The sequence below is a fragment of the Microtus ochrogaster genome, unplaced genomic scaffold, assembly GCF_000317375.1.
Source record: "Microtus ochrogaster isolate Prairie Vole_2 unplaced genomic scaffold, MicOch1.0 UNK5, whole genome shotgun sequence".
NCBI lineage: Eukaryota > Metazoa > Chordata > Mammalia > Rodentia > Cricetidae > Microtus > Microtus ochrogaster.
The window spans coordinates 9,067,351-9,093,375 of record NW_004949103.1 but is presented as its reverse complement, the minus strand read 5'-3'; the positions used below and the strand labels follow the sequence as shown (position 1 = coordinate 9,093,375).

The window sequence follows — 26,025 nt, the reverse complement described above, 5'->3', positions numbered from 1 at the left end:
TATATGATATATGGAGTGGCAGTGAAGAAAACACTAGGATATATGTTAGCAGATGTGTGTGATATAGTAGAGGGAGAAGCAGTAAAGGAAGCAAAGATACAAACAAGCTGCATTTTTTCTTTAAAATAATATTTTAAAGTTTATATGAATTTTACAATCAGTGATATAGTATCAGTTCTCAGTTTTTTTCACATTCACAGACATGTTCTCTCTCTCTCTCTCTCTCTCTCTCTCTCTCTCTCTCTCTCTCTCTCTCACACACACACACACACACACTTTTTTTAAAACCCAGTTTTCGCCGGGCGGTGGTGGCGCACGCCTTTAATCCCAGCACTCGGGAGGCAGAGGCAGGCGGATCTCTGGGAGTACGAGGCCAGCCTGGTCTATAAGAGCTAGTTCCAGGACAGGCACCAAAGCTACAGAGAAACCCTGTCTCGAAAAACCAAATAAAATAAAATAAATAAATAAAAAAAATAAAATAAAACCCAGTTTTCTCAGGTGACAAATTGCTCTGACAGAAGGGCTAGGCATTGTAAGCTCTGTTGTGGAATGCTAATAAGATAGAGCCAGGACAGAAATTGAATCTAAAAACCTTCTGTACTGCTTCTGAAGGTCAGATGATTAATTAAACCAAAAGTTTAATTTAGGATTAGTTAAAGTGGCCAGTTCTTCCAATTCTGCCAACTTACTTATATTTATATAAATGTTCATTTGAATATTCATATTTCTACATTCTTTCCCTATATAAAATCTATACATAAATTGGTCAACTTACAAAAACAGCCGTATTTAAGAGGAAATGGTAATACTCACATTATCAGTACCAATTAAACAGCCCACACTTTTCAAAGGGCAGAATGTATCAAATTGTCCATAACAATGTCCACTGCAGGGATTCCATATTAAATAATAATTTTTCTCCCAAGTTAGCACATAGGCAGTTGGACCCTAAGAAAAATAGCCAATAAAATATTTTTCAATTAATTATAAAATAAAGTCAATAGTAGTTTACAGAATTCTCTTTAAAACATGATGTATGTTTTAATCTCTGTGTGTGCATGCACGCTCATGTGTGCACACACAGGCAGGTGGCTACTGAAGGAGTTAGAGGAGGGTGAGAGATCTCCCAGGCTGGATTATAGGCTGTGAGTTTCCCAACATGGATGCTGAGAACTGAACTTCCTCTATGAGAGCAGTAAGTATTCTTAACTGCTGATTCATCTCTCCAGTCCCAGAAACAATTCTTCATTTTAGCTGGTCCTCTGCTTTCTAAATTTTATGGCTAATGGATTTAAAAATGGGAATCGATATTTTTTAGAAATTTTGGATTTGGTACTAATAGAGTGCTACTAGTAATCAAAGATACTACTTGCCTTACCAATCAGTATAGCTTAAGGCTTTCTGAAGAACTCTTGTTAGTGAGGCCTTTTACAGAGCCAGTAAAGTTGCCATTTGAATACCTAGAAGGCTGGTTAGGCCAAAATGCTTTTACAGTTCCTAATAAAGTCACATACCTTTGAGACACAGTCTATATTTACATGAACACATAGATTTGAAAGGATATACACCCAGTGATTGAGATGAAGGATGTTTGCTTCCTACTTGGAATAGTCATATATTATAGATTCTTTTATTCAGTGAGTATTTATTTATTGCTGATGCATGAATTCACATGATGTTCACAAACAGCCCTGGAGTTGTATGATTTGCTGAGAGTCACAGAACCTTGAGTGCAGGCCCATGGCTCGCTTGCCTTGTCTTTTCCAGGTGGAACTCATAGTATATAATTCCCAATGGCTCTTGGAGCATCATGGCTTCTTTAGAACATCACTTCGGGTAAACTGCTACTATCCACACAAACTTTTTAACCTTGTCCCAGGATTACTCATTGTTCCCTAAACATTGGTATTTTGCTCTAGGGGGTAGGGAATACTCCGAGAGTCACCAAGTCTTTTAAACTTTAATATGTTGACAAGAACAGCAAAATAGAGCTGCCAACCTTCTTTCTTACTGTGTTTTATCTGGTGTGTTTCCACTCCCTCCCAAAGTAGTAACAGTAAAAGAGGCAAATGGAGAGAGTTCCCTTCACCCTTTAGCATAGTATCCAAGGGAATGAGATTGTGGGGAACACTGATGGAGCAGGCTGCATATTAAATCTGAGCTGTAGGTGGTAAAATGTTTAGATGTGCCAGAATCTCTGAAGTGTACAGCCCTGAGTATGCTGTGAAGCCACTCCGTGTGGATCCATTGTGGTTCTGTGTGCCTCTTGTGGTGTCTCTGCTACTTCATGGCAACTGAAAGAACTGTCATGAAAATTAGCCCTGCCCATGAGGAGCATCTGCTGAGATAACACATCTTTTTGTTAATAGCACCCCCTGTGGCCTTACCTCAGGAATGGCATTGCCCATCACCAGCCATGCCTTCTTACCCAGGGACAGAAAGTAATTGCATAGCAGCACTGCATGCTCTTCTTCATCTCCTGCCAGGAGATCAAGGAATTGCTGACAAAAAGAGAAAAAAAGTTATATTGACTGTTTTATTCTAGATTGACCATGCATGCAGGATCTTATTTGCTTTGTGGTTCAGGCTGGTCTGGCACTCACTATGTAGCCCAGACTGGCCCTGAACTGGAAGTCATCCAACCTCAGCCTCCTTGTTCCCAGGACTAGGATTAAAAACATGCATGTCCCATCATATTAGCATTCTCATGCAAAATTTAATGTCTTAGTTGAGATCAGTGCCTTAAAGTATCAGACATTTTTGTTTAATGCTGATGATTCTTTAATGAATATCCAGAACCAATGTGTTCACAGTGGGTAGAAACAGTAGATTTCCATGGTTCCACTTCACTGTGTATCATGCTAGTTCACTAGGGCTAAACATTTTCTAAGTGCATTGCATGAACTCCCTGATTTATCCCAGAACAGCTCTGGGAGGGTCCTGCTCTCCCTATGAGCCTTGCAGATGCTCAAGTCCAGAGGCAAAGGTGCCATTCTGTTCTCTTCGTATGTTTTCGTGTGCCCTTTTGAGAAAAACCCCTCTTGGCTCTAACATCTTTTCCTCTAAAAATGCCAAGATTTATGTTGCCAAGATGCATTTGGGAGGAAAAAGTTCAAGTACAACTGAAGTTTTTAAATTTAGCACCTTCCATCAAAGAAAGTTGAGTATATTAAATTTTATGGAAACGTCAGACAACGTGAAATTCAGAAGCACATTAAACACCCATGCTATAATATAGGTTTGCTTTGCTTCATACCACCCATGGTCCCTGACTTGGTACAAAGAATGTGTTTGACATGGCATACCTTAATTAGGAAGCTCACAGATTAAAGATATACAATTTTTTTTATTGTAGAATGAGATTTAGACTTTTTCTAAGCAAAGCTGTAATATTATTAGTGTAATATTAGGTTAACTCCACATCAATATAGGTGAAATGTTTCCATTCTTTGTGTGAATAATTCTTTGAAACAGTACTTTTTGTTCAGGTGGGTGTTGCTGAAGATCTAACTGATGTCCTTGCATCTGCTAGGCAGGCGTTTACCACTGAGTTATATCCCAAGCCTATGTTTTCTTTAACTTTTGCAGTTTGATAAAACTGAACCAGGAATAAAGATATTTCAGAATTTAGCTCTAAACTGCTAACAGATGGCCAAGCAGATTTTTATGATGACTGATGAGTGATGCAATCTAAGGTTATGCAAGGCCTTTAGCTGATGTTCCGCTAAGGCAGGAAAGCGGCGAGGAAGGACTCACATCAGATGTGCTCCATAGGTCACAGATACCAGCAAACGAAACCGTATCCGGCAAGAAAGGGATCAAGGACACGTATCGCGCTACCAGTTCCTGTGCAAAGAAAATTAACTTCCAATAAAATAGAAATCTGCATCCCCACTTAAACTCCCAATAGATGTTTCATGCATGTGTGCAGGATGAAATCGATGTTCACAAAGTGTTTACTTAATGCCTTGATATCTTAATCCTCTTCTAAAGCTATGAAGAAAGTTATCTCACAGAGAAACTGGCACTAGTGTGCCGTTGAAATGTCCTTATCTCCCTCACTTCTTTTTTCATTTGTATTTCCTTATTTTTTGGCATCATTTTGTGCTGTACTTTTCTTAGCCTAGTCCTGAAAGCAGTCATTTATTCCTCTAAGGAGCACTAGCTCATTTTAGGAGGGACTAGAATATGGAGTCAATTCTGGTAATTGTAGTATAATTCACAGTTTATCTCTAAGGAGGCCAGTTACTTTTAAGTTTATTGACTTCCCATGATTATACTTCTATGAATTTTCTTTTAAGAATTTGGACGTTTGGGGGCCAATGAGTTCTCTCAGCAGGTAAACACACTTGCTGTTTGAGCTTAAGAAGCTGAGTTTGATTTCTGGAACCCGTGTGTGGTTGTCTGAATGAGGACGGCTCTCTTAGGGTCATATCTGAACACTTGATCCTTGGATAGAAAGGATTAAGAGGTGTGACCTTGTTGCTGGGGGCTGGCTTTGAGATTTCAAAATGCTCATCCACTCCCACTGTGCTCTCTCTCTGCTTCCCAGTTGTGGATCAACATGTGAGCTCTCAGCTGGTCCTCCACCAGACCGTCACATTACCATCATGGACTCTGGCCCTCTGAAACAGTAAACCCCAGACTCTTTCTCTGATAACTTGTCCTGGTCATGTTTTATCACAGAAATAGAAAAGTAACTAAGACAGAAGTTGGTATTAGGGTTTGGGCTATTGCTATTATGAGGTGGTTTTTTTGTTGTTGTTGTTGTTTGTTGTTTTTTTAATAGATGTGGAAGACTTTGAAACTTTGGACTAGAAAAGCAGTTAAGAACTGTAAGCAGAGCTTGGAAGAAAGACGGTAGTGCTGCGAGCTGTGTGAACTATGGAGTCCTCGCTCAGGAGGTTTCAGAAGAGAACAATATTAGTAACTGGGCCAGATACCTTTTTTTTTTGTTTCTCTTTCTCAATGCCTTAACTGCTTTCTCCCTCAGCCTTGTGGCTCATCAAAAACCCAGTTCTAGTCATCTTGAGTTACCAGAAAACCTGAGATCAAAAGCTATTTCAGGTATCTCTCTAGTGTAATTGATTTCTTCTCTTTGTTTTTTCTCAGTTCTGTATTATTCATAACTTAAAAATATTGGAACTATTTTATCTATTCTAAACAGTGTTCCCTGGGAGAAGTTTATGCACATTTACAATGCTAGGAAGAACAGAAGTCGCTATGATGGGCACTGAGGATGCAGTTCAGTGGCAGAGCACTTGTCTAGCATGCCTGAGGCCGAGATCAATCTCTGCCAACAATGCACAACATCCTACCTGGCTTCCTATAGAAACTAATTGTAAATAGTAGATTCTATATCTATTATAGTCATATATATGTGCATTTATATATGACTATATTAAAACTTAGAATTACTAGCTTTACTATCCATATCCTCAAAATAGTTATGGGTTGTAGTATTCACTTAAAATTGTCTTAACATATGGCTTTTATGCAATTTTATGGTGGGTATGAAGTTGCGAAGCCAGTGAATGGTACAGGTATATTTAATATCTCAGTGTGAGTTCATGGTAGGATGGGCTGAATATTGAAAATACGTATTGTTCAAACAGCAGCTATTTGAATTCAGTGATGCTTATAGCATTAAGCAGAATACTGAGTATTTGGTATAGCAGAAATTGCATGACTAACACTTGCTGAGAATATATGATTAAAATATGTTTATGTAAGACTTTGGAAGTTTCACATGTTAATCTTTCAGCACATACTATAAAACCAGTGGCATAGTAAGCAATCAGTTATCTATGGGAAGGATGAAAAAAGGATTATCATCATCTCTGGTACTTCAGATTTCTCTAAAGACAGATATCCTCATGGCCATAAGACAGTCTGAATCATCACTTTCATCTCTGATGATCTTGTGTACTTAATATCTCAAGTATCATGAAATACAGTAACCTGGCAGTACATTGAGTTGAAACATTTTAAATGTCACTGCTTGTCTGGGCCACACTCACCGCGGTTGCCTGTGGGTCGTTGGGGTGGACACTGAGGAGCTCCTGAGGAGGGTTTAAGGGCTTGAGAAAGCGCGTGACGAACACTGTCTTCCCGCTCATGTCGATTACTGTTGTAAGGTACTGGCGCTGTGGGAACCGTGAGGCACATTCGGCTTGAAACTTCTCTGCTGCTTGAAGTAATTTCTCATCTTCCTGGCTATCAAACTGCAGAAAGAAATATTTCATGGAGTGTATATGATCACAGCAGACACAAAGGCTCTGAACTGAGTGTGTGGTTTCAAAAGTATCATTAAGTGATTGCTTATGAAGTAATTTTTCTTGGTTTCTCAGAAGCTTCATTTAATTGTATTGATAATTTAAGAATTAGAAGGAGCATTAAGTACTTAATTTAGATTCAATAAGACAGAAAGGAAGTAGTGAATTAGCAAGCCTTATGAAAGCTATTAGATTAATAAAAATAACTATACAGATTAAATGATGGAATACTAATGTGATGGATGAGCCCCAAGCAACAGAGTTTTATGTGTGTTTTCACTTAGTCTTTTAAAGGGGAAGAGATCTCAGAATCCCACATCTCAAATGTGAACTGTGCCACAGATTCCTAGCCTAGGGTAGAACTGTCAGGTCAGAAAAATGGAAAATTATGGAACAATGATGGTATGAAAAAACTATTGAATTCATTCTTATTCCTTTAAATTTATTTATTAAATTTGTCATTTCCTCATTCATGTAGACATTTGAAAAATATTTCCCAAAGAGTCTAAAAGATCTCAGACACTCTGGGTTAGGAAAATTTCCTCAAGAACTTTCTAGTCTAGAGAGGAACATGAATATGCAGCCAAACAGTTCAAGAATTGGGCAGGTGCTACAGGGTGCTACGGGGAGGCCTGAGAGGATGCAGGAGAGGTCTAGAATAGGAGACCCCGGGTCAGCTGTTGGCCTTTCAGGTGGACACGTGTGGCAGAAAATGTCTCAGCTACTCGGACTCAAATGCCCTGCTATGCATCTTGAAGGCAGGACCTGGTATTTGACATTTTACTTCCTGTGCCTGGCACCTACTGATTATCAAGTCATTAACATGCATCTAGGACACCAGCACTTCAGGAGAAGTGTGCTGTTCGTGATCTCAGAAGTGTCACAGAAGGCCAAATGTCACAAGAATTTAAGTTGTTTATTCTGAAGCAAATTTGGATGGAACTAACAGATTCGGGTTTATTCAAAACACAATTTAGAAGATTCTTAAAGGGTTCAGTTCTTTGACCTGTCTGTTAATGAAACATTTCCAGAAAACAGAATGAGTTCATCCTGCCTTTGAGCAGTCAGTTGAGATGAGCTCAACTGACTAGAAATAACTGTTAGAAACAATATCTGCATTGTCTTTCTAAGAATCAGTCATGGGAAGTGAAGCCGAGCTACCAACATGCAGGAGACATTTAAAGCCAATGACTTGCTGACAAAATATAATGGCAAATGGGCCAAAGGGCATTCTTTTGTTTTTTTATATTCTAGTGATTGCACCCAGGGCCTCACACATGCTACACACATGGCTGTTCATTCTTTGTGGCACTGCAGGCATCTACAGTTCATTGCTAAGGGATCGCACAGACACTGGGACCCACTGCCTGTTCCCTGGAGGCAGTGGACAAAAGCAGCTAGTGAAAGCATAGCTGTTGACCTATGGACTGTAAAACAAGACACTCGGTACCTTCTTAAGCATGTCACTCATCTACCATAGGCAACAAAAAAAGAAATGACAGAAAAACAGTATTAACAACCCATGTTATAGACTTTTTAACCTAAACATTGTAAAGTTAGGGATGTTAAAGTAACCAGTTCAGGGTTGCTACTGACTTAGAAAACTTTTGTTGGAGTAAATACTTTCTAAAAAATCATTTGAAGTAGGATGGGGGAGAGACAGTTCTGATCTGCCATCCTAAAAAGTTGTAGTTAGTGGAAAACCATTTCCAGGCTATGGTCCTGGTGTTTCATGCTGAGAGCTTCTCTTTCTTGAACATCTTGTGTGAGAATCACAGGTGGGGCTTTCTACCACTGCATTTATAGTTGTCAGGAGCCTGTTAACCAATTTGTCTGCCATGTCAGAGGTCAGTGGAAAATGCATACAGCCACAGAGGGGCAGTGAAATGTCACCAAAGGTAGCAGTAGGTTCCCAGGTTAACTTCGAAGTCACAATCCTGCCCTCAATCTTAGAACATTTGTGTATGGGCATGCTTGTTTTTCTCCTGAGCTTCTGCCTAGAGATAGACATTCAGAATATTTCCTTTTCTGAAAATAATCTGACGGGAATCTATTCTGTTTTCTTGAGAACTGACTGTGTGAACTGAATTCATAGTACAGCTGGGGACCTGAGATCAAAGATATAAATCTCTCCTTAGCATTCTTGCCAGTAAATGCCAAATAGTAATCTGATTTTCCAGCTGACATACTCCATTTTATTCATGTGGAATAGGTGGTTCTAAAAGTAGAACATATTTGTCTTGCTTTCCTAAAAGTTTGCGTTGATGATTGCCTTAATTCCTTCCTAGGCTGTAAATGCGCATGTCTGTTCCATTGTCACCCTAGGTGCTAGCTGAAGACATAGTGGATGAATGTTAAAGCAGGAGAACTTCTGTTTATGCAGTTCAGTCAAAGTTTATACACACTGAGCCTAGCAAACATTTCTTTTCTTTTCTTTTTTAAATTTTTTTATTTATTTATTATGGATACACTATTCTGTTTGCATATATGCCTGCTAGAAGAGGGCAGCAGACCTCATTACAGATGGTTGTGAGCCACCATGTGGTTGCTGGGAATTGAACTCGGGTCCTTTGGAAGAACACGCAATGCTCTTAACCGCTGAGCCATCTCTCCAGCCCCCTAGCAAACATTTCTTAGACTTCAGCGTCCACTGTGGTTTTCTAGATTTACCCCATTACCTTTTCTCGCATTGGTTCTCCAGGAACCAGTTGAGGCTCGATGGTAATAAACAGGGTGATGTAAGAGCCTTCACTCAAGCTCCGGGCAGAATCAAAGGCTCTTTCCATGATAATGTTTCGCTCCTTACTATAGCCCAGAAGAACTGGAGGAATGTCTATTTTAAATGTGCCATCAATCTGCAGAGAAAATACGACTTGATAAGCACTGTGGAGATTTTGCAACAGACGTTCCAGGGGAATGGCCGTTTCTAATAATCGAATGCATCAGATAAACATCAAGCTTGGTCCAGGTTAGAATCCCTAAGTTCTCCACAGGAAGGGCTCTATGCTTCCCTGACTTCATTTGTTTGCTAAAGTGTGCACCAGTTGTGAATGCTTTCTGGGTTCAGATATTGTCTTAAGCTCCCAGTCTTTCAGCTGCCTCGTTTTTAAGAAGGAGAGCATAACAGGACCCATTTTGTAGGGCTGTGGAGAGCAGGGAGTGAGCTAAGAGACCTGAGGGACTAAGCAATGTCTGACGTGCAGTGCGTACTCATTGGCTGACAGCCTTCCCCTTTTCTGATTGCCCATCTTTCCTTCCCTGCCTTTCAGAATCTTACCTGTGTTTCAAGGCTTAGGTCTGTCATCTCTGACTTTGCCATTGGTATACCCTTACACATAGCTTGTTTCTTTCACTAATGTCTTAGCATAGCCTGCTTGTCTTCAGTAATGTGTATTTGCCAGAGTCTAGATAATTGCCCTGCGAAGGGGTCTATTGTTTTATTTCCTCTTGTGTCATCTTTCTCTGCTGTTTAGCAGTGTTTTTTAGCTGTAGCCGGTACATAACAAACACACCTCCAGAGGTCGTAAGCTCCTGCAGGGTGAGCTGTAAGAGCATGCGCGCTGCCACCACAAAGCAAAGGAGGTCCACACATTAGGCCATTCATTCAGTGTAATAATTTCTAAATAACCTCCAAACCTGAGGTTCAGTAACTATCAGACATTACAGGCAGCTTCACTTGTAAGATGATATGCTCATTAATTATTTCTTTTAAAAATCTGTTACATGGGGGAACATGATTCTCATGGTAAGCACATCACTATAGCGGGAGATTGTCCCTTTGGCTTAAGGAAGATCGTAATTCCAGTCTCCGCTTCCCAGCAATCTGAGCCTCGTAGAATAGAGGTTTGCTTTGGGTCTTTTGCTGGAGAGCCTCTGGTCTTGGCAGCATCTGCCCTGTGTAGCAATCACAGTAGCACACAGTTGCCTATTGCCATGGATTTAATGCTGGAACACTTAACAGATTCCAGAGTCTTTAACCGCCTCAGTAGAGTTACCAAGTTATAAAAGAATTGCCAACCTCATGGATTTATTCAGCTGAACCGTTACGTCTACAAAAGGGTGTCTTTGTCAGGCATGCCTACATTAATGCTTTTTCTTGTTTTAAAGAGTACACACTTTCAGAAATATTGATAAATGCACTGGGTAAAATGGGCAATCAACTGCCCATGTTTTCAAGTTAACTTTCAGGCACACATCCACTCATCTTTTGTCATTCTGACAAATTTCACTTTGTTCCATATTCTTTAGTTCTGTTTAAATGTTTTAAAAGTCTTAGATTCAAGTAGTCATACATTAGCTATTAACTCAGAAGAACAGGAGTAATGAATATCTCATGCAAGGATAATGGAAGATCTGTGACTTGATGTAATTATTTTTCCAAACGCTGTGCACATACATTTTTTCCCTACAGTTTTGAGTGTTTGCTAGGAAGAATGGATAGAGGTGTTTCCTAGTTGCATGTAATTCTGACTTTTGTTACTCACCCTTGCTTGGAAATAGATAGTACTAAATGGGATTTTCACACACCCTAACCAGTGTCTCTCGATACGTGTATGCATTCCACTTCCTCTTTCACGGTCATCCTAAAGGAAGCATGAGAAGTAATCATTATTTAAGAACTTTAAGCATTTATGTTGTGTCTCTCTCTGTCTCTGTGTCTCTGTCTCTGTCTGTTTGTCTGTCTGTCTCTCTCTCTCTCTCTCTATGCATGTGAACAGGTGTGTGTAGCAGACTTTCTTTGGGGCCACCAACCAGCTCCCAAATCATGACACACAAACTTGTCCCACTAGCTCTTATAACTTAATTTTACCTGTTTCTCTTCATCTACATTTTGCCTTGGGGCTTTTTAATCTTTCTTTATTCTGTATGCCCTACTCTGTGTCTGACTGGCTGGTGGCTGTGTGGCTGGCTAGCTCTGGGCTTCTCCCTTTCTTCCTCATTTTCTCTTCTCTTCTCCAAGCCTAGCTTCCTCCTCCTACTTCTCTGCCCTCCAGCCCCACCTATCATTCTACCGCCTATCTATTGGCTGTTCAGTGTTTGATTAGACCAATCAGGTGCCTTAGGCAGGCAAAGCAACACATCTTTATGCAATTAAACAAATGAAGCATAAACAAATGTAAAACATCTTTGTCTAGTTAAAGTAATATTCCACAACAGATTTGTGTGGGTGTTCTTAACTAAGCTATGCATATGGATACCAGAAATCAATGCCAGTGTGTTTGGCATACTTTCTTCTCCACCTTATTCTTTGAGTCTGGGTCACTCATTGATTGGGAGCTTCCTGTTCTGGCTAGACTAGTTAGACAGCAAGCTCCAGGGTTCCTCTACCCTCAAGCAGGTGCATACCATCCCACTCAGCTTTTACATGTGTACTAAGGCTCCAAACTTGCATTCTGGTGCTTGCACAGTGGGCATTTTACCTACTGAACCTTTTCCTGAGGTTCCCATGTAATTAATTTGCTGGTAAGAGAGTAGCAAGATTTTAGCTGAAAGCTTGTGGGTTGGGTTCTAGTGTTTTTTGACTCCTTCCTCCACTTTCACCTGTACTTGGGACGGAGAGTGGTAGAGGATATGAAGGTGAACGCAGGGTTCAGATGATTCCCGCAAGACTGAAAACCTACCTCTAGGATATCATAGAGCACTTCATCAAAAATGTTAATGTACACATCGTCCTTCACTGACTGTAAGCTGGCCGTGCTGTAGTCCCCGTTCGGGGCCCTGTGAGACAGCGCATAAACAGAGACCATGGAAACAGGCAAAACAGATTCTACGAACACTCAGTGTCAGAGCACAGGAAATGACAAGTGGGAGCAGAGAGGGTTTTTTTGTCCAAGTATCTCTTTATAAGGACACAGAATACACCTCTTTCTTCCTTCCTTTCTTTCTTTCTTTCTTTCTTTCTTTCTTTCTTTCTTTCTTTCTTTCTTCCTCTCTTTCTTTCTTTCGCTTTCTGTTTTTGTTTTTTGAGACAAGGTTTCTCTGTAGCTTTGGTACCTGTCTGGAACTAGCTATTGTAGACCACACTGGCTTCGAACTCATAGAGACCCTCTATACCTCTGCCTCCCAAGTGCAGGGGTTAAAAGCATGCACCACCACACTGCAACCTCATTCATAGAGCAGAGACAGCTGTGGGCACTGAGAGGCAGGGTCTGGCTCCATTCCCCCAACCAGGAGGCTTTCTTTCCCTGCAGCCACTCCAGCTCCTTACAGAAGAGTGTTCCGTTTACCTGAATGGAAGCTCAAGTTCTTCGTTCCAACTGGGATTTGGTCCTTCAGCTGTAGTTGTGTGGCAGATTGTTCTTTGAAAAGAGACTTCCACAAAAGGACGGACTAAGACCTGAAAGTCGAGCAAATTTCAAGTGTGTAATGGTTAGTTATTTTGTTCTTGACGGAGGAGCTGTGATTATCAGATACATGACTATTTTCTATCCTAGGCAAAGGAGAATATGCTTATTAAATAATACTTTTTAGAAGAAAATGAAATAGGAAGTCTTTTCAGGAATTTGTGGGTAATTCTTTCTTTTTTCTTTTGGTGAAAAGCAGAAAAAGGAGATTTCTTCAATGTCACATAGGATGAGGGACTGAGAGATCCAGTGACCTCCTCCCAGTCCATTGTTGGCATCTTGAGGTGAGGGTAGGTTTAAATAGAAAACAAGATACATGCACAACTGAACTGCACTGGCCATGGCCTGGTCTGCTGCCCACCAATGACTGAGTCCCAGAGTTCCCCTGCAAGTTGTAAATCCTCAGGGGCAAGTTTCTCCTCTGATATCCCTAGTGCTCCAGCCATTTCTTAGGGGGAGGCTGGTGTCTCATTCAGACTAAGCTGGTCTTAAATTCACTATGGAGCTGAGGATGACTTTCAACTTTGCTTTTAAATATAATACATCTCTCCTATCTTTAATCCCCCTACCACCTGGTAAAACCTGTATTTGCAGGAAATCACCCCCTCCTCTGCATTCCTGGAATTTGATGACCTGGGGCAGGACCCTTCCCTTTTCCTTCATTTCCACTGTGATTCTTGTAAAACTAGCTGATTTTGAAAGTCAATGAGGGGAGTTAAGACCCAGTCACCACCTGTGTTCGAATGAAAGCCAGATGGACGTTCTGCCTTGGTGTGCTCTCTAGCTGCGTCTGGGTTCTGGTGCACTCATTTTGCAAAAGAAATTGCCTTGCTGAACTATTTCCAATTTGTATATTTCTTTGTGCTACACCAAGATTATTCTTTGTTTCTAACATTTAGAGGTAGGGTTACTCTGGTTGGCCTTGAACTCCTTATGTAGACCAGGGTGGCCTTGAAACAAAATCCACCTGTCTCTGCCTCCTGAGTGCTAGGATTAAAGGCATATGCCATAATGCCTGCATATTTATTTTTAGTTTATGTGCATGTGTATTTGTCTGTACCACAGGTATGCATGGTGCCTACAGAGGCCAACCAGAAGAGGGCATCCCATCCATTGGAACTGGAGTTACAGACAGCTGTGAGTTTCCAGGAGGGACTAGAACCTAGAAGCAGCCAAGTGCACTTAATTACTGAGCTTGCCTCTCTAGCCCCTGGTCTTGAACTTCTGACCCTCTTGTTCCTACCTTCGCAGAGCAAAAACTATAAACAGTACCACACTCAGCTTATACCATGCCAAGGATCTGACCTAGGGCCTTGGGAATGCTAGACAAGCGCTACACCAACTGAACTATAGCCAAGGCCCTTAAAGGCAAATCTTAAGGACATTCAGGACAGGATTCAAAGCAGAAAGCCAGCCTTGTTCTCTCACCTGGCCAAGGGGGTAGTCAGTGCTGTGCACTGGGCTGTGCATGTTGGGGGCAGCAGTTTGCTTTTCACTGAAAGTCCTTGAAGATCTCGATTGCTGCTGGAACTTGCTAGGAGGGAGAGGCATGAAAGGAGTCATTGACAAGGAGTGTCTACTGAGATGGTTTCTGTGATGGCTCTGGCAATCTCAGAGTGGCCATTGTCTCTCAGCTTCCTGACATCCAGAAGGCTTTGAGTGTGTGCTAGTCCATCCTGGGGCACCTTGTGATTACCAAGTTGTTCCCCAACTTCCCATCCCAGGCCTGCATGTCTCTCTGAGAGCAGAGAAAGGACAGCTTCCCCCCTTCTCCACTCCAAAAGGTGCCTGCGTCACGTGAAAAACCCAGTCCCTCTCTGCAGCAGAGTCCTGGCTCTATCTCATTATGGTTCTCTTTCACTGTATCAATAGATGTTCCACAGCAGGATGAAGAATTAGTAAAAGAAAAGGGTGGGAGCTGAAGAGATGCCAGTGGGCAAGGGCTCTTGCTTCACAAGCATGGGAATTGGAGTTTGGATCTCAGCACCCGTATAAAAAGGTCGGTCGGTCCGTACATACACTTGTAACTGCAGCATAGTGGGCGGGGGAGACAGGAGGACAGCTGGGGGCCAGCTAGCCACCAGTCAGTCTTGCTCTCTATTCAGTGGGACCCTATCTCGAAGGACTAAGGTAGAGCGTGATAGAGCAGGACACCTGATGTCCTCCTCTGGCCTCTGCACACAAGCGTAAACGTGCACGCACGCATATACACGTGTTCAATACCAAGATTTCATCCATGCACACAAAATAGGAAAAGAAAAATAGTGCAAAATAATGGGGTGAGAAGACAGTGGGGTGGAGAAAGGAGGAATCTAGACAGGAAAGGAGGTGCCACAAGCTATATTGGCACTCTGGAGTCTGGTAGTGCTGGATGGCCTGGGCCAGGCCGTGTATACCATCTTTGTTTGTTTTCCACCTGGTAAAGCAGAGGTAGGGATAGTGGTAAGAGCTAAATGGAATGATGGATGTGAACGCGCCGACCATGGTACTGTACATGGAGAAGGGAAAAGTTCTACTTTCATCCACTGCAGCAACAAGGGTACCCACAAAAAGAATTTCAATTCTTTATCCTTCTGTCTCTGTAAGAAACTCAGACTGGACCCCGTGATAGTCATGTTCTCTCCATTTCCCCCAATGCCCATTTCCTGGACTCCGCCTCTGTGCTGCAGGTGGCCAGACCATGAATTCTCAGCATCTGAGCCCGGTAAGCACCCAGCTTCTCTCCCGAGAAGGTGATGTGCAGTTGGTGGGACAACTTCCATCACATGAGAAAATGAAGCAAATGCAGAGGGAGGCAAGCGGGAGAGACAATGAGGACTCGGGAAACCATCTGGATCCCCACGGTTTGTCATGTAGCTCAGCTGCACCACTTGGCCTTGTGTTCTGCAGGATGCTCCCAACACCCCCATCTTTGAGCCTAGACTGACTCTATTACTTCCAAGCAACAGGAGCGGGGCTTCAGCAGAATGTTTGCGTCCCACTGCAATAAAAGGTAAAGGACCAGGCTGCCTTGGGTTCTACACATCCCCTTGTGAGGCTGTTCCCGGGGCGCTCACCTCACTGCGGGCTTCCTCACAGGAATGTCGTAAGCCCGGATGATGTTCACCAGCAGCTTTATGTCTCCATCGGACAGGTTCTGGGCTGTCACCTTCTTCCGACCTTTCCTCCGTGGCCTCAGCGGTCGCTTTTGTTCTGCCAGCTTGAAAAGGCTGAGGCCCAAAATGCTAATGATTATAGAACAGGATTAGGACTCAGTAGAAAAGAAAGGTCTAGAAAGTTATTACTTGGCCTCTTATACTCTGCTTTGAGGTCTCTCAGAGACCCCTGGACACTCCTTTGAAGGAGTGTGAAAAGATTCTAAAAATTCTATGAAGCCAGGTGGGGCAGGAGGAGATTCCTACGGCATGCTTTATTAATATTTTTCAACCTCCACTCATGAGTGGAAACAAACTAAGGCTGCCCACTCCCTGCCCACCCCCATCTGCGTCTCCTGCCTTGCTTTCTGCCTTGTTCAGCAGCTCCTCAAGCATGCCTTGTGCTCTCCACCCTTCCCTAGCCAAGCTGGAGCTTTACCCCCCTCAGGCTAGCCTCGCCACCTTCTCCAGACAGCTAGCTCCGTTTGCTGGAAGGAGCCCTGCCTCTGAGCCTGGAGAGCACCATTAGCCAGATCCATTCACCTGACAGTGCATGTGGTCTTCTTGGGAAGTTTCTACATAGTGCTTCTTGCTCTCTGAGACTATTCAGACTTGAGTGTGAATCCTGGTTCGTTCTACTCTTTGCCTTGTGACAAATTATTTCACCTCCGTGAATCTGTTTCCTCGTGTGTAAAATGAGGGTACTAGCATCATCACGTGGTTAAGAAGGTTAGCGAGGAAGATGCTCAGTGTCCGGGAACTTGTTCTGCACTTACTAGGTGCCCTAAGATGAGCAAGTGTTGGGATGGCTGTGACCAGGATAGAGAGGTTATGCTGGAGGTGAAGGAAGTAGAAACTTGATGGGAAGAAATGACGCCCCTTTGCCTTTCTCTGAGAGACTATGCTATATTCACTGCCTGCAAACAGTTGTGGGAGGAACGAAACGGGAAAACAGGCCTACAGTGTGCCTAAAAGCTGATTCGTGACAATGCCCTTACCCACAGGACCCAGCCAGCCGTGGCTGCAGTATCTAGATTCTTTGTTTTTCTGCTAAGTAATGACCTGGCCCGGCAGATTTGTGCCTGAGCCTTCTTCATAAGGGACATTCACTGGCTGAGGATGAAGGCCCTGCAGCTGCTGTCTGAGCATGACTGGTGTCTCTCACACAAATGCCCAGGGGATTCCTGGAGCAGCTCAGATTGGTCTCTAGCGTCTTAGAAAAGCTAGGTAGGTACCACGCATAAATGTCTTCTGTATTAGCCAAAGTGCTAGAAACCCTATATGAAAGACTTCTCATCTTTACAACTGCAACATTTACCATACTTTTCAGGTAAAGAAACCAAAGACTCTGGCTGGTGGCTTGATTGCTGAAGGCTGCTTAGTGTAGGAAGAGAATTAGGGCTTAAACTCAGGCCATGTGTTAGTCACTCTGCTGGGACACCTACCTAGCCCAAAGATGGGGGCCTGAGAGCTTTACCAGGCATCCTGACATGGCATGTCTCCTCTCTTGTCCATGCTTTCTCCCCCCAGCCTGACTGCAACCAGCCTAGGACCATATTGTCAACTGAGACTATTAGAAGTGGAAGCATTTTAATTTAAAGCCAAGAACAAACTAAAATTAAAGAAAAAGAATGAACATACCCCGAGCCTTCAGAACTTAATGCAGAAAGTAAAGCAGAAACGAAAAGAAAGAAAAGAAAGAGAAACACAGCATGAACACCATCATCTGTTCTGACTGCAGCTTTCATGTCTAAACATAGTCAACAAATGGCTAGACTAGAGCGGTTTGGCAAGATTCATGGGGTCCCTGTTGTCTTTTGTACATGGATGGAGTTGCAGGGAGCCAACACAGATAGTACCATGTCTTTTTTCTTGGCTTGATAGAAAGTGCACGCATAGGAAATGAACCCTTGCAGATTTATTTTATTTTTAATTGTGTGTAATGTGTGAGTCTGAGGGGGTGGGTATGGACTTGTTCCCATGGAGGCCAGAAGAGGCATCCTGCAACTGGCCTTACAGGAAGTTGTGAAGAACCCAGTGTGGATGCAGGGAACATAACTTGGGTCTCCTGAAAGAGCTTTAAGTGCTCCAAGACGCTGAGCCATCTCTTCAGTGCCCCAAAATACTCTTTAGACAAGGCCAGATGACTGACCACTGAAGGTCATGAAATGAAGGCCCTCCATAAGACCACCCTTACAGGAAGTTATCTTTTCACCTCCGTGTGCCCACTCTTGACTGGGACTCTCTGGAGATTAGCCCAACAGGGAATCAATGAATATCAACATCCATCTTTCTAGGTGGCCCTCACCAAGCACACACCTCAACTCTGTGGTAGGACCAGGCTGTCCCCTGTGATCCTGGAACCTCAGAGGCTGTGGTCTCAGTCTCCTCCACTGTGGGAGATGGATGGAGAAGCCTGGTATCAAGAGACTAGAAAAGCAGGAAGGACATGCAGGCGGGGATGCTGTCAGGCTTAGCTTAACTGCAATGGGAAATGACAAGGGCTACTAAGGCGGATTTGGCAGTAGAGAAAATGGGATGGGCTCTGCTGGAAAATGATGGAGTGGCCCTAGGATGCGTTGCCCCGATATAAATCCCTCAACTAACATTGTCATTACTGTGTAGTGGCAATAATGACAAACCTTACATACATCTCCTGTGTAATGGAATAAGATAAAACATAGCCAGCTATAGTAGTAGCTTTGTTTGATTATTTTTACCTGATGTTGGGGACTTCTTCTTCTACTACCAAATCAGTAAGAAGGAAATGGTGTTTTGCAGTTAGGAAGCGATTTACCACTGATTCTCTAACCTGGGAAAAGAAAAAGACATCAGCGTTACTTAAGGTGGTCGTGTTGGGTAAACATCACTGGCTCCCTTCCTTTGAGTGATTCCATGTCACATAGTCCCCTCCTCACACCCGTCACCATCAGCTTTCTAGTGCTGCAAACCCTCCAGCTTCCCCCCATCAGACTGGAAGGGCACAGGCTGAGAAATTGGCTTTTGTTTGCTTTCATTTTGTTCACTGTTACATTTTTAGGAGACTGAAAAGGTTCAGAATGTAAGGTAGCAATATTTTGTTGAAAGAATACAGTAACAATAAATACAAAAATAATAGGATCAGTCTTGAAGCATGTACAATTGAGAACAGATTCTTTGGGCTCTCCCCTATTCAGCGTGGCTCACCTGGAGTTCCGGTGGTATAGCAATGCTACTTATACAGAATAAGTCATATTCTAATTTAAATAAGGGACCTCTTCATTGCCATCAGTTGATCATTAATTTTTGTACATAAAACATAGAATAGATTATCTAGATAGGAAGAATGCATTGTAGTTATGATGGCATTTTATATAAATAATTTTTAAAAGATGGTTAAAAGGAAAAAAGGGAAAGGATAAACAAAAGACTGTTTTAACTAGTTTTTAGTTTTCTAGTGTATAAGGGCAGTTTAGATATGAATTAAAAACTCTTGCTTTTCTTACACCGTTTATCATAACTCAGTGCAACAAAGTTAGAAGGAGGAAAAACAGGCCTCAGAAATGGACTTCTGCCAGGCGGTGGTGGCACACACCTTTAATCGCAGGGCAGCATTTGGGAGGCAGAGGTAGGTGGATCTCTGTGAGTTCAAGGTCACGCTGGCTACAGGCTGAGTTCCAGGACAGGCTCCAAGGCTACAGAGAAACCCTAGTTGGTCGAAACACAAACAAACAAAACAAACAAAAAACAAAATAAATAAACAAACAAACAAACAAAAGAATTGGAGTCCCTTGTAATGGTGTCCCGTTTATGACAGTCAGCAGTATAAATCCTGGCATAGCTTAGTGGTTTCATATATCCAAAGGTAAACGTAGTTGTCTATCAGTTACTTATGTGTGTGAGCAAACACACTTGGAGAGACTATGTGGCTTGCATAAGATGCCACAAGCATTTATAAAAGCAGAAACACCCTCATCTTAAAATCCCGGCTTTTCCCCCCTGTGAAGATGGTTTTAATTGGTTTTTTTCTTACCTGCTGAAGGTACTTGGCTACTGTGGCCCTGTGGGCATCCAGGTGGTCCTTGGTTTCAATCACATTTCTGTCTCGTAACCGTTTCTCATAGTCCTAAAGTTAAAAGGACATCATAATGTCATGACTTTTAAAATGTTCTCTAATGTTTTTTCTCAGGGTCGGGGAACCATTTATCACATGTGGCTTAGGTCATAAATCATAGTTCTAAATGTCCCTTCCACCTTCCTCCTGACCTTGGTGCAGAGGCAGGATTACACTATTAAGTTAAAATGTTCACACAGGAAGGAAAGGACTCCGTGGGAGAAGCAGAAGAAGCTATTATAACTCAGGGTGCTAATAAGCTCACACATAACTTGGCCAAGCCCTACTCACGTTTTGACCCAGCAATGTTAAATGAAACAATTATGAAAATAGTGAAAAACTTTTATGAAAACCATACTGTAGTCACATGACATCTGATGACTTGGGTCAACTACTTGGATGATAGTAATAGATTCTTTCAGTTTCCATCTGCTCAGATCTATTCTTTTAACTACAGATAAAACAGTGGTAACCCTGGGGACTACCACATTCTACTTTGGATGCAATTCTCCGTGATAGCTGAACGCTCAGCAGTGCCTTTTAACCTAGATTCAGTGACATCTTCAAGAGTTTTGAGCCTGGGAGAGGAGGGCATCTCTGTCTCTATTGAGATGATACTGGTGATCATGTGGTCAAATGGAGAAGCCTATCTGCAAATGAGAAGGAAGCCACTATACCGGAAGCCCAGACAGGGTGGAAAGGGCCCTTGCATCTGGGAGGACTTGAGGCACAGATACATTCCACATAAGTTTATTTTTAGATTTTTAAATTTCATATGTATAAATATTTTGTTTGTATGTATGTACATATATGCACTGTGTGTGCTTAGTGTTCATGTAGTTCAGAAGAAGGTATCAGATCCCTTGGAACCGGAGTTATGGATGTTGAGTGCTGAGACTTGAACTTGACCTATCTCTCCATCCTATTCTTACACTTTTAGGAAATTTCATTATCTAATTAACTGCAGTCTGTGACTGAAGAAGTTCAATAGTGGGTTCAGATTAATTCCAGGAAGACCAAATAACTAAAAAAAATGGCATAAATAGTTCCTGCATGAAAAAAATCACAGTAATTTCTAGAACCTTTCCACTGACCTCTCACACAGATTTGTCTGCCTCCTGCTGGCCTGCTTCATCAACACATTCCATTCTCCATGGTTTCTCAAGGACCACTGGGTCCCTCCTGTTTCTGCTCTGCCAAGCCTTTGATCCTCGCCTGCCCTGAGTTGCAGTTGCAGGTTGTGGGCTTCCTTCTTGCCCTAGATATTCAAATCCTCCCCTTCTTGTTCTCCCACGCTTTGCCACTGTGTTCTAGAGTGTGCTTACTATGGACTTACCCTACCCAGATGGAGCTGGATCCTTGACTAAGGCAGGCATAATCAGCAATATCAGCTCAGAAGATATTTTTCAACCTTACAGTTCTAATTCTGCTAAAGTAGAGAAACCAGCATTGCTGGGAACAGTGACAGGGCGCATATCCAGCAGCATGCTCAAAACCACAGCAAAGAGTTCATTAACCTCTTTGGTCATTGCCCTTTTCTTTTCTTTTTTGTTTTTCAAGATAGGGTTTCTCTGTGTAGCCCTGGCTATCCTAAAACTCACTTTGTAGACCATGCTGACCTCGAACTCACAGAGATCCGCCTGCCTGTGCCTCCCAAGTGCTGGGATTACAGGCATGCGCCACCACTGCCCTGCTTCTTTGAACAATTTCTTTTTTTTAGAATATTTATTTATTTATTTATTATGTATACAACATTCTGCTTCGATGTATGCCCGCACGCTAGAGCAGAGCGTCAGATCTCAGTACAGATGGTTGTGAGCCACCATGTGGTTGCTGGGAACTGAACTCAGGACCTCTGGAAGAGCAGCCAGTACTCTTAACCTCTGAGCCATCTCTCCAGCCCTGAACAATTTCTTACCTGGAATACCTTTTCCATAATTTCTCTGTCATATACTGGGATTTGTTTATAATTCCGGAATTCTGGCACCTCTTGGCTTCTAAGACAGAGAAGCCGGAACCGTTTGGATCTATTTAATTCCTCCTCCGAGGTGAAGTTGAATTCCTGCTGCAGCTGTTCTAGTCGGAAGAAGCTAGGGACATAGGATTCTCCACTGGTAGCAACCTACAAGAGCAAGAAAGCGCATAGTTCCAGTTAGCGGGCAGATGCTTTCCAAAGGAACTGGCCCTGACTCAGCTCCGGGAGTGCCGATCAGTTTGTGATCAACAGAATTGAAAGATAAGTTACATTAAAACAGTGGTAACAAGCAGGTACTACTCCATATACTTTAGTGGATTTTAATCATCATAAATCATTTTTCCAAAACAATATAAATTAATTTCACTTTGGGTATCTGTTATGAAAACACGCAAAGTGAAAAGGGAGAGCTTCATGCCAGGTTGCAGTGTCTTGACCAGGTGCCTACTGTGAAAAAGACTACTTGATGTGTATACAATATGTGTTACTTTTAAGTCCCTGTACGCAGTTGTGTAGCTCAAGGCTCCTGTCAGCTGGCTTCATTCACCCCCCACTTCAGATCATTGTAGTCTCCTGTCTGAACAGCATCTCATGCCCTTTGTTATTGAGACTGAGCCAGAGATGGGCATGGGTCAGCCAACTTCTAGAGCCCAGCAAGGACAGCTCCTGGACACCATGGAGAAGCTGACAGAGGGGCTCCAATCCCTTCAGGCACTGCTAGCCTCTAGCTTGGTGCTTTACCAGCTGTGACCTCCTGCTAGGAAGAACATGAAAATGAGCAGGGACTTTCTGGCTCATAGGATGGCAAAGGGGACCCGGATAGTATGCTAGGGAAACTCTTGGTCCATAAAGAGAGACCAGTTGGAAGGAAACCCCTGTGCTTTGTTTTTCTGTGGAAAAATCAATGGGTAAAAAAGCAAAAGGATGTGATGGATAAGTATATCTATTGGTGATTTTGAGATAGTAGGTAAGACATGACGTAAAAACGCTCTGTGAACTATGCCGCACTGGAGGTGGCCTGGGCTCTTCTTTCTGATATGAATTCTCTATACTAAGCAGCATCATGTTGGGAGGAACCATTGTAAGGAACGAAGACTGAATAATATGGTTTGTCTTGAAACTTGGATGAAAATGAAAGTTTCAGAACACTTGTAATTATCCATCTGATAAGCTATGACGATGAGTGTTGTGTTTTATGATCATCCTGTGAGACACCCGCTTGTTCACAGTTGTTTTGAGACAGTTAAACCCCCTGTATCTGATCTGAGGAAAGATGAGTTGGGTGTGTTCAGGGTCACATGGCTGTAGACAGATTTCCTAAACTACCCCATCAGTACTGAAAGCATTAGTAGACAAGCAAGCACTCTGGGATCTGGTTATTATCTGTGTAGCTGTGAGCAAGCAGCTCTGAGTCTAAAGTCAGTTTTCTCTGTGTAGTAGAGAAATAGAACCATTCAATGAGGACTTCTCAGAGGCTGCAGAAACAGTAATAAAATAAGCTAATTCTATCTATTGTATGTGGGTTGTGTGCCCATCTAAGGGTTGATGCACATTAGCTTGTATCCTCCCCATCCACCGTGAGGGCCATACAAGGTTTAGAACATTGATGCTCAACTGTGTCTCACAGCCAGGGAAGGGGCAACGCTGAAATTTAAACCTGTAATCGACAGCTCTTGCGTTCTTAAACAGCTTTCCAGACAACTGTAGAAGAAAATGCATGCCAGGAGCAAGGAGGGTATTTTAGAATTGAGAAGTGGTTTATGCATCTGTGACCATGTTACCGAGATCAGCTGCATCAGAGGGGCATTGTTGGGGTCATTGGGGTCAAGCTTGGACTCTGCTGCCCACTTGGCCAACTTCTTCATGTCCGTCAGTCCTGATGTGCCAATGGATGAGATGGCATCTGCCCTCTTCAGAGCACTGGAGAAACAGCAAAAACATAAACAGGAGAAACAGTCAGGAGCTTGACTTAAGCAGAGGTAGCACTGCTCACAGAAGCCAGTACCTTCTACGAGAGGAAGCCTATTACAGAGACACTGGCCACTTTCTTCTCTTGATTATTATATGTTGTAAGGCAATAAAGAAGTAGGAATAGAAGGATTGCCAGAGTGACCCAATACCACATTTACCCATGCAGTGAAGTGATCCTCATTTCCCATCCTGGGCCCTGTGGTCCAGGGTACCCTGGCTGCCTCACCTCCCAGGCCACTTGAACAGCAGCTTTGGACACAGAACACAAAGGAGACTCAAGCTCAGCATGGCTGAGTTGGGGATTGATCACACTTGACTTGCCCATTCCCCACTTTACTTCAGGAGGGGCCAAAGCATTAGCTTAGGGGCTGTCCTCAGCACTAAATTCCAGTGTCAAGATCAGAAAATGCCTAGCTGTGGGGCACAGCCATCTCCATCAGACGTGTTCTTGACTTGGCACAGAGATGCGTTTACTTGTGGCAGGTTGGTATGGGGATCTGTTGGGCACAAAGGGGACAAAGCAAAATGCATTCTGATTTTTTATATGTTTAAGTCATTTGAAAAAGTCTTCTCTATGATGGAGGTATATTATTTTGCACTTGTGTGTGTGTGTGTGTGTGTGTGTGTGTGTGTGTGTGTGCGTGTGCGTATGCTGTATCTGACACCAATGGCCATTCTATATATGTCAGGTGATTTGTATTCTAAGTTTTCTCTTAAGAAAGCATGTAAAAGTACCATGAAAATACAGGCTGCTGGAAATAAAAGGAACGAGCATGACATCCCAAGATCCCCACTCCATGTTATGATAACCGTGCTGACACTGGCCACCAGTTCATTCTAGCCATGTTACCTTCGGAATCCAATGTTCTGCTGCGACAGTGGAGGAATCAGAGGAATCCCATTTTCTCCAATGGCCCATGCCACACTGTGGGACACTTTCCCTGAGGTCATGAGAGTCAGCTGATTGCTACCATCAGCTTCAAAGGAGAAGGGCACCCCTGAAGGAAGATCAAGGTCCACAGGGCAACGTTTAGAAGGGAGGTAGTGTAGGCCTGTCGAGAGGGCTGATGGTAGAGAGATGGAACTTGGGCTGGGGTGGTAGGATCGAGTGCATGATCCAAGGCCACATCACTAGGCCTTTTCAGGTGAAGCTACACAGACCAAGCTCTCTCTTACAGCTGAGAGTAGAATCTCCACGGTGTGCTAGCCTAAAGATCATGGGTATGCAGTATCCTGGTTCTGCCATTTCACAGCTGTGAGAACTCTAAAAATTACTTAACTTCTGAACTGTAGCTCTTTTACATATAAGGGAAATTAGTTTATTTATTTAAGACATTTACATGAGTTCCTATTTTGTTTCAGGCTGAACTTAGCAGTGAAGAAACAAATTTAAACAAATCAAAAGAAATGAGCTTGTGTGAGCTCTTTTTTTTTTTTTAGATGAGCCCCTTTTTGTGATATTTATGTCTGAGTGTGTATAACGGAGCTAGTAAATGAGACAAATGTTTAGCATGCTGGTGAGCTGTGTGCAGTAAGGAAGAACATACTAGATAGATATAAAGTGTGTGCTATAAGGGGCAGGGGTGTGAACTTTTTCAAGTTGTGGCCAAGGAAGCCTGATTAGAAACGCTTCCTGTGGCCTGGAGAATGACTCAGTGGTTAAGAGCACTGGCTACTCTTCCAGAGGTCCTGAGTTCAATTCCCAGCAACTACATGGTGACTCACAACCATCCACAATAGGATCTGATGCCCTCTTCTGGCATGTAGGTGTACATGCAAGAGCACTCAAACACAAAAAATATAAATAAATAAAATAATAATTTTGAAAAAGGAATGCTTTCTGGCCAGGCATATAGGGCAGGTTGGATCACTGAGTTTTAGGTCAAACTGATCTACACAGCAAGTTCCAGGCCTATGTAGAGAGACCATGTCTCAAACAAACAAACAAACAAACAAACAAACAAAGAAATACTTTCTCTATAATGCATCTGAGGGAAGAAAGTGAGGCCTTAGAGGTTTCCGGAGACTTGACAAGCCACAGGCAAACGAAGAGTTACACTGCTGCGGCTACCATAAGGCGTCGCTGCAATGACTCCCACAAGTTGGGAATTAATGATAAAATCTGTCTATCTAGTTGTGTTTAATTAACTGAAGTAAAGAAAGTCTGTAAGCACCATGGCGTCTTCACCTGGAATTTTCTTACTACTGTTAACATAAACCAGTAGCACTGTCC

The 26,025-nt window shown here is 42.7% G+C and overlaps 1 protein-coding gene across 3 annotated transcripts in view; it reads right to left on the bottom strand.

Annotated features, from left to right (window-relative positions):
* The window catches only part of Cc2d2a (coiled-coil and C2 domain containing 2A), a 76,543-nt gene that overhangs the window by 5,098 nt on the left and 45,420 nt on the right, over positions 1-26,025 (bottom strand). For all 3 annotated transcript variants that reach the window (XM_005365982.3, XM_026788666.1, XM_026788667.1), the window contains 15 exons: positions 24,643-24,790; positions 23,603-23,741; positions 21,765-21,968; positions 19,766-19,858; positions 18,474-18,565; positions 15,676-15,843; positions 14,048-14,153; positions 12,503-12,612; positions 11,897-11,993; positions 10,760-10,858; positions 8,954-9,130; positions 6,021-6,224; positions 3,757-3,846; positions 2,388-2,501; positions 814-948 (listed from right to left, as the gene is read on the bottom strand). In XM_005365982.3, coding sequence (XP_005366039.1) covers positions 814-948; positions 2,388-2,501; positions 3,757-3,846; positions 6,021-6,224; positions 8,954-9,130; positions 10,760-10,858; positions 11,897-11,993; positions 12,503-12,612; positions 14,048-14,153; positions 15,676-15,843; positions 18,474-18,565; positions 19,766-19,858; positions 21,765-21,968; positions 23,603-23,741; positions 24,643-24,790 — 1,976 coding nt within the window. The remainder of the gene's footprint in view (positions 1-813; positions 949-2,387; positions 2,502-3,756; positions 3,847-6,020; positions 6,225-8,953; positions 9,131-10,759; positions 10,859-11,896; positions 11,994-12,502; positions 12,613-14,047; positions 14,154-15,675; positions 15,844-18,473; positions 18,566-19,765; positions 19,859-21,764; positions 21,969-23,602; positions 23,742-24,642; positions 24,791-26,025) is intronic.